At 37.2% G+C, this 16771-nt stretch overlaps 2 protein-coding genes across 9 annotated transcripts in view; one reads left to right on the top strand and one right to left on the bottom strand.

Annotated features, from left to right (window-relative positions):
• LOC121388457 overlaps positions 1 to 10408 on the bottom strand; it is a 28682-nt gene extending 18274 nt beyond the window's left edge. Inside the window, exons 1-2 of one of the 2 annotated variants that reach the window (XM_041519792.1) lie at positions 10359 to 10408; positions 3256 to 3429 (exon numbers count right to left, since the gene is read on the bottom strand). In XM_041519792.1, the coding sequence (XP_041375726.1) occupies positions 3256 to 3334 (79 nt within the window). In that variant the 5' untranslated portion in view covers positions 3335 to 3429; positions 10359 to 10408. Of the gene's footprint in view, positions 1 to 3255; positions 3430 to 8968; positions 9049 to 10358 lie in introns of those variants that run through there. The other variant, XM_041519791.1, reaches the window with a different exon arrangement.
• Positions 8827 to 16771, top strand: part of LOC121388458 (D-aspartate oxidase-like) — a 31284-nt gene continuing 23339 nt past the window's right edge. The window contains exons 1-3 of one of the 7 annotated variants that reach the window (XM_041519795.1): positions 8839 to 8872; positions 12555 to 12695; positions 15216 to 15351. In XM_041519795.1, the coding sequence (XP_041375729.1) occupies positions 15336 to 15351 (16 nt within the window). In that variant the 5' untranslated portion in view covers positions 8839 to 8872; positions 12555 to 12695; positions 15216 to 15335. Of the gene's footprint in view, positions 8947 to 11848; positions 12030 to 12554; positions 12696 to 15215; positions 15352 to 16771 lie in introns of those variants that run through there. The other 6 variants (XM_041519794.1, XM_041519793.1, XM_041519796.1 and 3 more) reach the window with 6 other exon arrangements.

Genomic DNA, 16771 nt, shown 5'->3' with positions numbered 1-16771 from the left:
ATCCGGAAGTTTCACCGCGCAAGTAGTCTGCTGTTTGACTGTGATTATTTCATGGCAGACAGCTATGAAGTGGCAACTGTTTGACTGAAGTGACAGGGAATAGCATGTAGTTTGTAAACATGTGTAACTTGTTGACATTGAAGACTTGTTTGTGGTAATTCCGGCCCATGCAAAAGTAGTGCTTTTTGTGTAAAATGGGTGTACTCCGGCCTGGTTTAGAGGGTGTGTCTGTTTAAACCAATATGCTGGGAGAAAGAGCTGGACAACAGGGGTTGTCCTTTTCAGGGTATGTGTCCCCCATGCAGACAAAGGTACATACAAAACTTCACGGGCCTGCTGATATTAATAAAAATGTTATAGCCACTAAGGCTATATAGAAACATATAGCGAAAATTAATTGTGGTCTGAGGCCAAGTGTGCTAACTACAGTTAAACCTGTTTTAACCAGTCACCTGTATTAAAGGAAGGAAGGAACTGTTTTATTTAACGACACACTCAACACATTTTATTTACAGTTATATGGTTAAGGACCACACAGAGAGGAAACCCACTGTCACCACTTCATGGGCTACTCTTTTCGATTAGCAGCAAGGGATCTTTTATATGCATCATCCCACAGACAGGATAATACATACCATGGCCTTTGTTGCATCAGTTGTAGAGCACTGGCTGAAACGAGAAATAGCCCAATGGGCCCACTGATGGGGATCAATCCTAGATCGATCGCGCATCATGTAAGCATTATACCACTGAGCTACGTCCTGCCCTCTGTATTAAAGGATTAAGGCCTAAAACACACTAGAGCTGAATCTGGATCTGACAAGTATGGTACCAGTTATGTGGCAACAGACAACACAGAACAAAACCCATATTTTTACACAGTCATACTTGCCAAACCTAGACCCAGATTCATTGATCTATAGTATGTTTTGAACCTAACAAAAAACACTGCCCCTTAAAAACAGTTGTTTGGTCAATGTACAGGTCAGTTTCTACTACTGGCCTGGTCCCCGTTCCACGAAGCTATCTTAGCACTACCATCGCCGTAAATACCTACCATTGCGACCTTAATTTTTTTCTACGATCGCCAGCCCGTTACACGACGCGGCGTAGCTTACTATCATCGTAAATTGCTGTGAAAATTTACAATAGGCAGTTGTAAGCCACTAACGTAGATGTAAAATGGCAGTTAAATAATGATTTGATAATTTTCTAAGAAAGATACTAACTTATTGTGTAAAAATAGATCTAATATATACCAAATACCCTTTTATGAAACTCTGCGTTTGATGAAAAACATTCTAGGCCATACGACCTTCACACGAATATACGGGAGATAATTCTCATGTCTTATGCATTCGGCAATTTTCGCTTAGCACACAAACTGACAAAGTTACTTCATGGATGTCCGATACCAATAAATACATCCAAGATGTTCCGAAAAGTCGGTAACCAATTTATTATTTAACTAATTCGCTTTTCTTTGCAAAAATATATCAATCATTAAAAGGGCACTTAAAGGGGACTACCGTAAGGTTGCTTTGTGGAACCGCTGTAAAGTATACAGTGCCAGTTGTAAAACTCACCTTAAATCACTACAATTCTTTCGTGGAACGGGGCTCTGGTGCTTATAAAACGAATCTAGCCTCGAGACTATAATAGAGTCTGAGACAGTAATGTCATGACAACGCCATACAAATAGTATGCATGTGACATCATTAGAGATTTGAGTCTAGACTCTTACACAGTGCCATGGATGATTTGGTGATGTAATATGGCGGCTCCTTAACGCACAGCTGGTGGTTTATATTTTAATTCAGACAAATGGCCTCATAACAAGGTTCGACTGTATTGTTATCAATTTAACCTACTGGCTTTCAGGTTAGGCTCTTAGTGTTACACTCAGACCATAAGGTCAACAATCAGGTGCAAGGGCATTACACAAGATACAGTCATGCCGAGTCAGCAGTTTACACCATTCACAGTATTTTATGTGAATGGTTCTTCTGTTCCAGTGTCAGGTTACGCAACTTTAAATTCACTCACTGCAAGTTGGTTACGTGGTGAACCATTACGCTGGCACAATCTAAAGTATAATATGTAATCAGTTTTGTATATGATGTACAATTATATATAATTATATATAATTATATGTGTTCTATGGATCACTGATCTGAAATAATATGTCATATATTATTACACATTCTGAAACTGAAAATTGCAAACTTCAGCGTATCACTAATTTTAGTGCTAGTTTGTAGTAAACTGATTAAGTTGCACAAATATAATTAGGTAATTTACATAATCAAACAATGGGTTGCCTTGCTTAAAAAAATATGTGCACAGACTAAAATTTTGAACTGCTGTTCCCTTGCATATAATTACTCTGTAATGATATATATTACACCACTCAGGGGCAGATCCAATTTTTTGGGTGAGAGGAGGTCTAATGAAAAAAGGGTACATGGACAAAAGGGAAATGTTTTATTTAACGACGCACTCAACACATTTTAATTACGGTTATAGGGCACCTCAAGAAAAGTTTCAGCATTATCTCCGAAACACATAAAAAAAAAAAAATCATCTAAAATTAAAAAAAAGACACAACATTTTTTTAAGGGGATAGGTCCCCTGTTCCCCCAACCTTACCATTTGCAATGGCTGAATGGCAAGGGCATAGGTTGGGGCAGGGCTTCTAAATTATAGTAGCCCACTCCCATGGCTAGTGGCATTTAATGTTGGGCTAGTAAATAACTACCGGTAATATTGCCATGCCTGACAGCTAGTAAAAACGAAATAGTCAAATGTTGCAGTTAAGTCTATTTTGTAAATATGAATAGCCTGCCCCTCCGCCCCCACCAAAGTTAGTGTTTTTAAGCTCTATCTCCCTCTTTAGGTGACATATCTGATTATTACTATTATTTAGTAAAATTATATTAACTTAAAGTAAAGTAGGGCTAGTGAATTTTTAATCGTGGCTAGTAAAAAAATTTAATCACTAATCCCATGGCTAGTGGATTTTATAAAAAATTCTAGAAGCCCTGCTGGGGTGTGTGGGGCTGACATTAAAACAATTTTACAGTGCAATAATAGGCTATTAGTCTGGTGAAAATGTAGACAAAATTATCTGCTCGATTCCTATTCGAGCACACACTCCCCTGGGCCAGACCATGGCATGGTGCGCCCCCTGAATTCAATGATATACAATTACCCATCAACGCTGGTGACTGGATATGTTGGATTTGAGAGACATACCTGACTGAGATGCTTGCAGTAACAAGGTTCTTCTGTACAGACAGGTCGCCCTGCAGATCATGCTGGTCACATTCCTCATGATGGCACATCGGATGTCACACAGTTCTCATCGGATGTCACACAGTTCTCATCAAATATCACACAGTTCTCATACAAGTATGGCATCCACACCAACTGAAATAACATGTCAACTTTACATAATAATTTTACATAACAACTTTACATAATAATTTGCTCTTGTTTAAAACATCAATGTATTTATATTCAGTAGAATTTGACATTAGTCCACAGGACAAGTACATCTAAAAATCTACTTGTCCACATATAGTTTCACTTGTACAAATGAACTGAACATTTTATTTAAGTGCATGAATAATGTCTTTGTTGCTCAAAATGAAACAGCCTGATACATTTTTACTCGTCTACTGGACAACCATTGAGGTCCATTTTGCTTCTCCGAGCAGATTTTCACTTGTCGGGACAAACGGATAAGTGGTTATTTCAAACACTGTCGAGAAATACCTCTATTTTTTCACACTGTGCTGCCCCTGTAATAATGGTCGTTAAAAAGGCTCTACTAGTTGGGAACATGATACAACAGCAGCAAACTCAGGACAGTCCCGTTAAACAACATATTCAGTACCATGATAAATAAAAAATTTGTTTAATGACACCACTAGAGCACATTGATTTATTAATCATTGGCTACTGGATGTCAAACATTCTGTAATTGCGACATATAGTCTTAGAGAGGTAATTCACTACATTTTTCCATTAGTAGAAAGGTGTCTTTTATATGCATCATCCCAAAGACATGATAATTCATACCACTGACCTTTGATATACCAGTTGTGGTGCACTGGCTGGAACGAGAAATAGCCTAATGGGCCCACCGACGGTTATCGATCCTAAACCAACCTTGCATAAAGCTTGCGCTTTACCACTGGGCTACGTCCCACCCCTTCAGTACCATTTTTGTTACAACTAATTAAAGTGTAAGTGAATTATATTTACATAATCGGCAAGTAACACATGTATTATAAGCTCTAATAATATACTGACAAACAAATGTATTTTAAACTAAATTATTTTGCAATGAGTTGTTTGTTTATGTTTTTGTTACTTATTGCAAGTTATTTATGTCAGTGTTACTTATACATCAATGATGTCAGTTTAAGAAGCTTTATTACCCCAGTGGGCACTCATAACCGTGGAGATAAAAAAACATAATTTCCCAGTGACAAATTATTAGGTGTAACATACAATATTATTGATTCCAGATTGACAGTGTATCAAGCGAGCGCTTTACCACAGGGCTATATCCCTTTCTGCAGTTTAGTAGTGAGGTACAGTGCTCACTAAATTCTAATATGTAATAATCTGATTATTTACTATATCCATGCAAGCATTATAGCAGAGGCTATGGGTTTGAATCCTTATTTATTCTTTTAGTGTTTAAAAGTTATGTAATGCAAATTCATCAAGTTTCACACTATTCTGAGACATTTTTTAATTTCTTGACATTACTTATAAATGTTTTTTTTTAAAAGGTCTCAATATAAAAATAATAAAAACTCAACATGTCTTCTAGATCAATGTCAAAACATACTTTTATAAGCTAATAAATATGTTTATTAACACAAATTTTACATATCTACTAGTACCATACCATGTATGATATCGACATGTGATGACCTCGATAATATGAATAAATATGAATCCGGGTCGTTTCGCCCTAAAACCATTTCTAACTCTCTGCATTGTTTCGCCCTTAGTCCTATTCACCCAGGGTTGGTTCACCCTAAATCTCATCCGTACCGAGTCATTTCACCCCACAAAATAAATATATTTATTATAGTTTTGAAGTATTTTTTTCTTTTATTTATTCATTATTCATTACCAAATATTAGGTAATTTTCTGTCTTTGGATATTAATGCTTTATCAGCTGTTTACTTTCTGTCAGCTGAAGCTAGGCGAAATCAACATACCGTACTCTGCGTTTTAACCTCAGCTGGGTATGTAGTATATTTAATAAGAAACCACAGCACATCAGTAGTATGCAGTGTGACTGTTCATAAATTAATTATTAATGTGAATACATTGTATATTATCTAAGGCCTGTACATATTTCATGTATATGGCTTGAGTAAATGATATTGGAAATAAACTATTATAATATTATTTTTATCTGTAAATATAAACAAGCAAAGTGTGACATCTAAAAATCAATGGATATAGGACAAGTCAATGAATAAATGTACTTTATTAACAAAATAAAATTAGGGCGAATCGAAACATGGGGCGAAACGACTCTGTTAGAGGTACGAATCGACCCTGTTCAAAACGACTCGAGTGAACTAGTAATAAGGGCGAAACGACCTGTTATCATAAAATATCGATACTACCGCTGTGCCGGTAACAAGTTTATGAAAATGTAATCAGGTTACGACGTGCAATAATGAAACGTTACCTTGGGTTTCATTACTGCCACTAGTGTTGACTGAACCAAGTTTTAAATTATATTATTATTAATATATCCTCCCATAATATGTATTCGAACAGATAAGCAAATATTGCAAATTTCTGTAATGAATTCTGAATTAAAAGCTAAATAATCTTCCTTAACTGTTCATTGCAATATAATCCACGAAACAGACATAATTATAGATGTTAAACACAAGAATGGTTGCAGCAGAAACATTTTTCCGACATAGTGTCTGGATATATTGTGAGGAAGTTACGTCATATGCTTTCGAACACATGATAGTTTCTACAAATAAACAATGTTCCGTAGCAGCACAAGAATGTGTATGTATGGTATGCCATGTCTTGGATGTGACCAAGATGTTTTGCTTCCTCATTTTTAGATAAAAAGGTCTGAAGGTCAGATTTGCTACATGACACGTCAATCTCCCTCTACAGCGGTCAGTGTTGTAACTGGGACTGAAAACCTTTTGGCAGCCTTACAGATGTCTACGCGATCGTTTATTACAGCAGAATATGCCTAGAAAGATGTTCTTGGGTGTATTGACATGATCTGGATCTCTCAGTGCGAGAAGTAGTCTAAAAAAGAAAAAGGAACCCTTACCTTCAGAAAAGGAATATTGTAGTCTCGCAGACGTTAATAAGAAATGGTCTAACCAGGCTTCCATATTTTTCTAAAAGAATCAGATTTATTTCCCTTTAAAGTGAAGGACTATTCAATATTTATATAAACAAAGCAGACAGCACATTGAGTGCAGATGTAGTCGATGCAGTAAAGTGCTACGTTTGTATTTACATGATGGTATGTACCCAAAACTTGGACAGCGATTCATTAAAACCGCACACCCTAGTTCCATCCAGCGAAAATAAATTATAATTTGGTTAATCTACAAACCTGTAACACAGTTAGATCACATTTTTATCAAATGGAGTGAAAAAGCAGGTTTTATATCGATAAATACCATGGGAATCTCCATGTCCCAATTGCTTGAAATAATTTTGAAAGTTTGTATTCTGATGTCACCGGTAGATGTTGCTCGAAGCACAACAATGCCTACGTCATGACAAATTTCACAGACTTGGGGTGCGTTCTTTTCACCTCTCCTGGACATGTTCCAACTGTTCTGTCCTGGTTGTATCCCCTCTCCAGATATCGTAGGACTTAGCAAAATTATTGGTTTTAAGGGTTTGTAACGTTTTGTATTGAAATACTTACTTGTCTGAACTTTATTGTTACTGAAAATGTTCACAAACTGTGAAGAAAAATCTCACAAATGAACAACAAATCGGATGTTGATTGCGCGAACCGTGCACGATAAAACAAACCGAACCAAAATGATAACTGTCACGTGGTATACCAATGTCTGTGACATTGAAATGAAATATCCCGTCTAAAAATAGATTAGACCTTGTCTGCTTAACGGTTTTTTCTCAAACATGCGTCCGTTTTTCAGAAATACGAAAAATGCATTTTGTGGTATTACAAACACCAGGATTACCAGGATTACCAAAAAACACTTCAGGTGAATGGAAATGTATATTCTAAATAATAAACGGTAAGTAAAGTGCAATTTTATTTGTGAAAAAATGGGTTTAATAGCGAAAAACAACGCTGTAATGGTTACCAACTAGCCGTAACTAGGGTGTGTCCCTTTAACATTATTTTTCAATTAATTAATTGCCATAATTACACACGGAAGTTTTATACGCAACATTTTTGTAGCGAACAATGCACAACTTCTTCTTGTCAATCTGCGATGTTTGTTGACGTCACACGTTCAGTATGCACGTGGAAAATCGCGTAATACGAGCTGTTCGAAAACATATGATGTTCGAATTTATATGACAGTACGATATTACACTTCACTTAGAACGGCTTTGTCCAAGATAGCCCAAGTACTCTGACTGTAAGAGAGCTAGACGGACATTTGGACATAAACACGCTCTCATTACAGTCAGAGACCAACCTATGTCTTTTTTTGGCAATTCCTGACTACCAAACGGTAGGCAACGAGTCCCGCTCTAATACCACAACAATCCTATGTTTGACGTCAAATACCTTTACATCAATCATTTTCGAGTTAAGTGATACAAAAAAATCCACATATTAATCACTAATACACATACTACAGAAAGAAACCCGACAGCACCCACATTCAGCTACGCTTCGTGACACTCCGTCGCAACAATTGCAAAGCTCGGCGATCTATTTCGAGACTGGGCGATTCCGCCTTGTGCAGCAGTTACAGGGGTCATCTCATAAGAGGAGGCAGTACGTAGCACATACTTTTGCTGTATCCTGTCGATAACACCCCAAATGTATCCTTCAAATTCAAAATGGAATCAATAATGTGTAATTGTTTTGGTTTAATGACGTAATGAAATCCAAATTCATCCAAAACGGCATTAGCCAACTCTTCCATGTTGTAACTTCGCTTGATATGAGACGGCCCCTGTAACTGCTGCACAAGGCGAAATCGCCCAGTGCGCGATCACGTGGTCTACGTCTCGAAATAGATCGCCGAGCTTTGCAATTGTTGCGACGGAGTGTCACGAAGCGTAGCTGAATGTGGGTGCTGTCGGGTTTCTTTCTGTAGTATGTGTATTAGTGATTAATATGTGGATTTTTTTGTATCACTTAACTCGAAAATGATTGATGTAAAGGTATTTGACGTCAAACATAGGATTGTTGTGGTATTAGAGCGGGACTCGTTGCCTACCGTTTGGTAGTCAGGAATTGCCAAAAAAAAGACATAGGTTGGTCTCTGACTGTAATGAGAGCGTGTTTATGTCCAAATGTCCGTCTAGCTCTCTTACAGTCAGAGTACTCGGGCTATGTCCAAGACAACATCATGATCATGCGGGACGGTGCATAACGACGGACGAAAAAAAGAGCAAGAAAAAACAAGATTCCAAAAAGAATGAAAACCCAAATATCACTAGATTATTATTTGAAACGGTTTTTATATAGACATTATGTTTCTTCCCCATGCCAAATTGCCGATGAACCGGCAAGTCGTGTATGGATGGTAAAACGATATGCGATGTTACGTAATATTACGAGGCGCATAATTTGTTTTACACCGGTCATCTATTTTTGCATTCTGCATCGATATCTGCAACAGTAAAACAGTGAGTATAACGTCTCCTGCGTGGACGAATATCAACTTAACTTCGAAGAACTGTTTGCGTGACTGACAGTAAAGGTAGATAAATGTCATCACTTACTTGAATAATGACATCGATCAGCTGTTTTCTCTTCTGACTGACAAGCTTGCGGCCAATGAGCGGAGTAATATTTAGCTTCGGTATTCGGGTTCCTTAGCACCCAATCATCCCTCATTGCCGACAATGTTGACATTTTCTAATAAAAGGGTCCGCTCAATAGTTACGTACAACAAATTTGGCATTTTTATACCACTTGTCTCATGTAACGGTTTTATAATGATACGGCCACTTACTGTCTAAAATTACGTAAAACTTTCATCAATAACCTATCTCCGTTTTCCTGACTAAAAGACCGATTAAAAAAAAAAGGGGGGGGGGGGGGAAGAATTACTCGTGGTACATTGTTTTTGTCGGTATGCTTTTGTTAAGCGCTTGCTGCTAATATGTAATTGTAGGTTTTTTTCTAAATGTGTGCTATTTTATTCTACACATTGTGCCAATGTTGAAATTGGGGAACCTGGGTAGTACCGATTAAAGGGACAGACCCTAGTTTCAAACCGTGAAAATTAACACTAAGTTTAGTTAATCTACAAACCTTTAACACATTTGGATAAAGTTACAACCGAGTGAAACATGAATATGTGAGTTTGAAATGGTAAAATACCCTCTAAAAATAGACTAAAACTCGACTCCATAACTTACTTCTCAGACGCACGTGCGTTTTTAAAAATATGAGAAATGCATTTTGTGATATTAAAAACACCAGGATAACCAAAAACACTTCGAATGTACGGATATGGAAATAAAATCTAAGTAAAGTATTATTTCAGTTATCAAAAACGGCTCTAATAGTAAAAAATATGCCTTAGTGTTTAAAAACTAGGGCATGTCCCTTTTAAAAAAATCATACTCATATATACTTACCTTTGACACCCAATAGCCGTAAAACATTTTTTATATATCTTCATAAAGTTTTAAAATATACTTACCTTGATATTTACATAATTATACAACTTTTATTTTTAATGGAAATAATCCTATTGATGTGCTTACCTTTGTTTGACACCGATCTTTATTTCTGTGCTAGGGTGTCGTTACACATCCATGTATTAATTCATTCCCAATAGCCAATGTGTATTTTGTGCTGGGGTGTAGTTAAACATTCATTCAATCATTCATTCAATTACTGTTGAATATGAAACTGTAGGCTAACACATTTTCTCTCACTAATTTTAGACCTTTTTTTTAGGGGAGGGGTGGGGAGCTCGGGTCATGTTGCCCCAGAAAATGCATTTAAAAAAAAGTCGCTTGGAGCAGGGGGATTTTGATCCCAAGACCCCCCCCCCCAACAAAAAATCCTAGCTACGCCCCTGTATACACTAGTCTCAAATTGCAACTAGACGTGTATTTATCGCATCCCCACCACAACCCATCTAATAAATGATCGTACCTTATAATCTCCATTAAAATCCAATAATTTGACTCCACTCGTGTGTATGAATCATATATAAGGCACAGTATAATTTATGTTATATTATATGATCCACGCACTGTTTAGAAGGGGAAAATTTGTAATGATTATGACCTTGACCGATGTGGAAAATTTATTCCTGTGCAGCTAGGTAGGCATACCAACTTTGTCACATCATCGTGGTCATTTAGAAAAAACGCTTGCGGTACGTGTATGATAGTTCTTGTATAAAACAAAGGCAACTACAGGCACGTGTGCAGGAATTTTAGTAGCGGGGGTCTAGATTGGCAACGAATTTTATAGCAGGGAAGGGTTTCATCCAATGTTGTTTTAAAAATGGGGGGCGGGGGTGAAATTTAATTTTTTATTTTATATTTTGAGGATATTGGATCGAATATCGCACATCGAGCAAACATATTTTGACCGATAATAATAATTTTAAAAAACCGGGGGTGACCCTTTAATCTTTTGCGACGGGATTTAGCTCAGTCGGTTGAGTGTTCGCTTGAGTTGCTTGCGTCGCAGGATCGAACCACCTCGGTGGATCCATTCACCAGGCTGTTTTTTGTTGTTTTTTTTGTTTTGTTTTTATTCCAATAAATTCACCACAACTGGTCAAATGCCGTGGTATGTTCTTTCCTGCCTGTGGGAAAGTGCCTATGAAAGATCCCTTGTTGCAGTGGGGGAAATGTAGCGGGTTTCCTCTGTGGACTACGTGTCAGAATGATCAAATGTTTGACATCCAGTAGCCAATGATTAATTAATCAATGTGCTTTTGTGGTGTCGTTAAACAAAAGAAACTTTAAACTTTAATCTCTGGGCTGGCGTAATGCAGAGATGAGTCTGAGGTAGTTATAGTCTGTTTTGTTCTACGACACCACTAGAGTACATTGATGTATAAATCATCAGCTTTTGAATGTCAAACATTTGATATTTGTGGGGAAATAGTTACGATGGAAGAGGGGAGACGAGTCCATTGATGGCAATCGATCCTGCGACCCATAACACGCCAGGCGAACACTCTACCACTGAGCTACAGCCCGCCTGCTTCTTAAGAAGAAGACTTAAGTCGACGATTATTTTAAATGTCCAGAGCCCGGTAACACAAAGCACTCGTAACAATTACGACAGACGAGCACCACACATTATGTATGGTATACGTCTGTCGTAAGTGCTACGAGTGCTTTATGTTACCGGGCCCAGGCGCGTGTGCGAGGAGGGGGGGGGGGGGGGGGGGGGGGGGGGGGGGGGGGGGGTTGGGGGGACATGATTTTTCTATCATTTTAAATTAGGGTTGGATAGAAATTTTAAGGATATGACCTTTCCATTCAATCCGCGTCAAATATCACAGCACCACCACACTATTTACTAGTAGACAACACTGCTGTTGTAATGGTAATGTGATACCGCCATTAAAAGTAAACAGGATAAATAACACTAGGCCTACGTGATAATAATCACAAAAACTGTTGATTATCCGTTATCTCTGGCAAGGTGATCTACGGGTGTAGGTTACACAGTACACTAGGCCTATTAATATACAGATACTTTCTCGTAGCCTTATGGTGCAAGAAAGAGCTTATTAGGTTATTTGGGTCAGTGTTCTAGGAATACACACATACGTGCATCACTGTAAGCCCCAATTACACGGTAAGTTCATCGACTGTAAAATATATTTTTTGTGAAAATGCTGAATTATCACTGTTTATGACTGATATGCATATGATTGATATGTTTATGATTCACGTTTCGAAATATGAGAGCTACTGGTGGAGGTGGGGCTATATATTAATTTGGTTTTGGCAAAACTAGGTTTACGATGTTTTGTGAAATTGGGCCCAGACTGGCAACTGTAGCCTATGCGAGCCACATTAAAAAACAATTCTTAATAAACAACAGAAAAGATATATGCACTTGACGTAGGAAGCTGGGAGTAGGAGGTGGGGGTGGACAGGGGGATATGTGCCCCCTCTTATTCATCCAGATATATATAGGGAAAGTAAACAAATGTCAGTCACATTCACAGAAATCTTCGTAAAAATAAGGTTAAAACGATCAAAGAAAGCAAGATTGAACTTAAACCACCCATAAACACAGCAGATTTTTAAAATGATTTTCAAAGACTGTCATTTGAAAGAAAACTTTATTTCAGAAACTATTTTTGTCTGTTCTCAGCTGTAGGCTACTGCTAACGTAGCGCTGACGTCGACACGGTCATCTGTAACCGAGACGTAGGCGAAAGTTTCCGTTACAATACCGTAACTAGGCTACTCCTACCTGGTTATTGAAGTCACACGATTGTCACGGCGTCTACTGGTAAAACTCTCTTACAGATACTTGCAAAACATTTACGAGCCTTAGGCCTATATTGTTTAAAATAAATATCTTTCTGGATGTCTGTTTATATATTTATTAAAACTCAAAATGCAGCTTATATTTTTAACCAAACAATTTTACAATTATAACATTTATTTGCTCAACTTATAACACGATTGCAAGACATCAGAATTGTTATATTTGTTTTCCAAAAATGTTGTCTGTTAACATTAGTTCTCGAGGACTCCATTTTGTACTTTGCTTTACACAGAGTTGAGAATTAGCAGTCGCCCGGTCGCCACAGGCGACTTTTATTGGCTAAGGACGACTAAGAAGGTTACAAATGTAGTCCGTTGGGCGACCATCGATTTTAGGGTCTGGCGAGTATACTACCAGTTAAAAATGAAACGCACTGAAACTATAACTGCGTCTGTGCTGGCGCGAACCACACCAGCAGAATATGTCATGTCATGTCATAGGGTTTTACGTGCACATTCAGAACAAGCTGTTGTATCGCACGCCTGTCGTGGGTGCAGGAGCCGGTCTTGGCCGGCTCCTCCGTCCATGACAGGAAAGGTGGGGGGAGGGGAGAGGAGGGACCGCCTGCACTGACAGGTGCAAGGGAGCACCAGCAGCCCGATCAAATCGGTAGCAGGCGGGTGGGGGTGGGGGTGGGGGTGGTGCTATGGAATTTGAATGGAGCAGTTAAATGCCAAAGAGAAAAGGGTGCACAATTTGACTGAGGGAATTTGGCGCAATTTTGAACGGTCGGTCGAAAGGTAATGCAGAATACATAGAACATGCATTATATTTTGACATCGCCAGACTCAGTTTCTGTAGTTTTGGGCCGGGTCTTTCTAAAAATGGAGCTCAAAACGTATTGCAGACATTGCATGTATTTTTAAAATCTGGAAGTCGTCGGCTTATTGGAATGAACTGGATACGCCATAATTATCTAGAAGACAATTGTTATTCAATGAACTATGGTAAAAAATTATCATATTTAATGAGCTTACATGATGACATAACCGTCCAAATATTACTGTAATAAACAATAAGTATGTTCCTCATATGCCATTGTGTAACTGAGCGTAATGAAGTTCTTTTGTTTTTTCAGATTTATTTTTCTTTCGATATTTATTTTATTAGAAGCCTATTACTGTTGCATTCACAATATCCAAACACACACGCACGTATTATTACCTTTTAATGAGGCAGAAAATATTTTTTTTTAGGCTATTGTTCGTTTGCGTCAGTTAGCATGTAACTTCATAATGAATAAACATAAAATTCATATAAAAACATATTAATTTATTATGATTAAAACCCATGCCATCTCAAGTAACATTTGTTTGGGGGGGAAGGTTCTAGGTAAATTAATTTTTTTTTTTTTTTTATAAATTGCCATCAAACTGCATAGGTTAAATCTTCTTTTCTAATTTAGATTTTAAGACAATTGTTAGAACATCCAAGGTAATATGAACGACAAAACTGTAATACATAATCAGAGCCATATCTCTGTACAATGCAGAGTCGAATTGGGATTTGGTAAAATAGTGGATGATTCCATGGATCTCTATGTACTGCCTCGCCTGTAGGAGGACAGCCACTCTCGAGGATATCCTTTACTGGATATTTCACTCCTCTTGCATCGCCACAAAGGTTATGTCATCCCTCTTGCGTTGTCAGAGGACTGCCACTCCCATACTAGTTTATTTAAAACACGCTCAGTTCTACCTTTAGTCTGTGCTGCAATACATTTTACTTCATAGACAATGCAAGTCAAATTGCATACCTTCGCTATTCTAGCATTTTGTCTTCACCCCTGTATTAAAAAATGAGATTTAATCTGCATAATTTAATGGTAATTTGTAAAGAAACATTTTTATTTATATGGGATTTCTTTTTCAGAAAATTTTATTTGAGTTAGTATGGGTTTAAAACTTAATACTAGTAACATGTTTTTATATGAATTTTAACTCTTCATTATTTATCGGTTTACCGTTGAAGCAAACAGACTAGGCCTATATACGGTGAGCACATTGTTATTATTCAACAAAGAACATTCTAGTTTTTATTTTGGCTGTGCAATTAAATTTTAATGTGATAACTGAAGGACTAGTTGAATTTGAGAAGGGCCAATAAGATTTTTCTTCAACTGGCCCTGCTGGCGACCATGATTTTCACGTTAATTTTCAACTCTGTTTACAATAGTTATAATCACTAATGAATTATTATAAGTACATGTTTTGTTGAACAATATGTATAGGCTACATGTTTTGATAAAACATTGAAAGGTTTTGTGTTGGAAAGTTTTGGCTGTAAGCTATACCACTAAACGTTTCACTCGCCGAAACAGGTAACGTACGTAGTTAACAATATTAAATTTTACGGCTGATGCATGCTACGTTTTGACGCACGTTCGATAAACGTTGCTACATAGGGGCCAATTTAGTGCTTTGGAACCGAATGGTTATGCTCTCCAAAACGAGTTCACCCATGATACTTTAATTTAAATAGAACTACACTGTCCAGAGGCTAGGAGGGCAGACAACTCCAGGCGAAAAGTCTTGTAGATCAAGTGAAAATGAAAATTGACAGTTTTGGACGAATGGAAATGGTGTCTGATCGAATCAAAAGATGACTCGGAATGGGGGTGCGACTTACAGTTATGACTGGATGAAACGATATGGGGGTTTTTTTCTTCTTTTTTGTGGTGTTTTTTTTTCTTTCTTTCTTTTTCTTGTTGTCCCTGCCCCTCCCCCGCACTAAAAAAAAAAAGAGAAGACATTAGGGTCTGTGATTAGTTTTGTTGACTTTGGGCCTGCACTTACAGAAATGCAATAAACGAAAATAATTATAAAACGAATGTAATAAGAAAAACATGACATTCATTCGATATATTATAAAAACAAAGTAAAACTTCCCAATGTATTTGATGGTTGTTCGCATTTTAGCATGAACCTTCAGCGTCTTTTGTGCAAGGGGAAGTACTTTTCTTGACCACACTTATTACTCCCTTCGGAGTCTATAGTCCGTTCAACAGGGATTTACAGGAAGTTATTTATTTCTGTGCGGATTTATTCTAAATTAGACATAAGAATAGGGTTTGTTTTTGTTGTTGGGTTGTTGTTGTTTTTTTTTTTTTTTTTTTTTTTTTTTGGGGGGGGGGGGGTTCTTGGTTACTAAATTCCGGGGGGGGGGGGGGCGTTCCCTGTGTTGGGTCGCTGCAATAAAGCATACATTGACTGATTAAAGGGACATTCCTGAGTTTGTTGCATTGTAAGATGTTTCTGAAAAATAAAATATTTCTATGAATTAAACTTACATATTAAATATATTTTCTTGTTTAGAATATCAGTGTCTGTATATTCAATGTGTTTCTGGTCATCATAATATTTGTAAGAAGCTAAAATTGGATTTTGAATTTTGTACGTTCGAAAAAACATATTTTAGGAAATAAAATGAAATTTAACCTCGTACAAATATTAGAACAATCAGAAACACGTTTAATATACAGCCACTAATATTTTATGTAGAAAAATATATTTGATATGTAATTACAATCGTTAAAAAGTCTCTTTTACTCGATAACATCTTTAAAATTGCAGCAAACTCAGGAATGTCCCTTTAATAAAGCTGCTAAAAAGAGCGGCTAGGCTAATCCTTGATAAACCACTGCTAAGTCAATCAGCAGATCTCTTTAAAGGTAGGGTCAACTCCAACAAGAGCCTTATGTGTTGGAAAGATGCATACCTGGACCACCAACACACGCTGACACTTTAACAAATGAAAAACGCGTAATTTTAGAGTTAATGAAAAACCATGATTATTCCTGCTAACTAGGGGCAGCCATTTTGTTTTGTTTTTGTGAAGTCCGATGGTATAGCTTGGGGCGAAGTGACATCAGCTCCATCCATCTTCTCTATGCACAGTGTAAACAAACACTCTAATTTACGACAAGGTGCTTCGCTTTCATCAACCTCACTTGTAAAACAACATAAATGACTTGATAGTATAATAAACTATTTAACTAAATATATTTCAGGTTACATCAATAGAACGAAATGGAGTTA

This window comes from Gigantopelta aegis, chromosome 14, assembly GCF_016097555.1.
Source record: "Gigantopelta aegis isolate Gae_Host chromosome 14, Gae_host_genome, whole genome shotgun sequence".
Lineage (NCBI taxonomy): Eukaryota > Metazoa > Mollusca > Gastropoda > Neomphalida > Peltospiridae > Gigantopelta > Gigantopelta aegis.
Note: the sequence above shows the minus strand (reverse complement) of the source record. Positions and strands in the feature narration are given on the sequence as shown.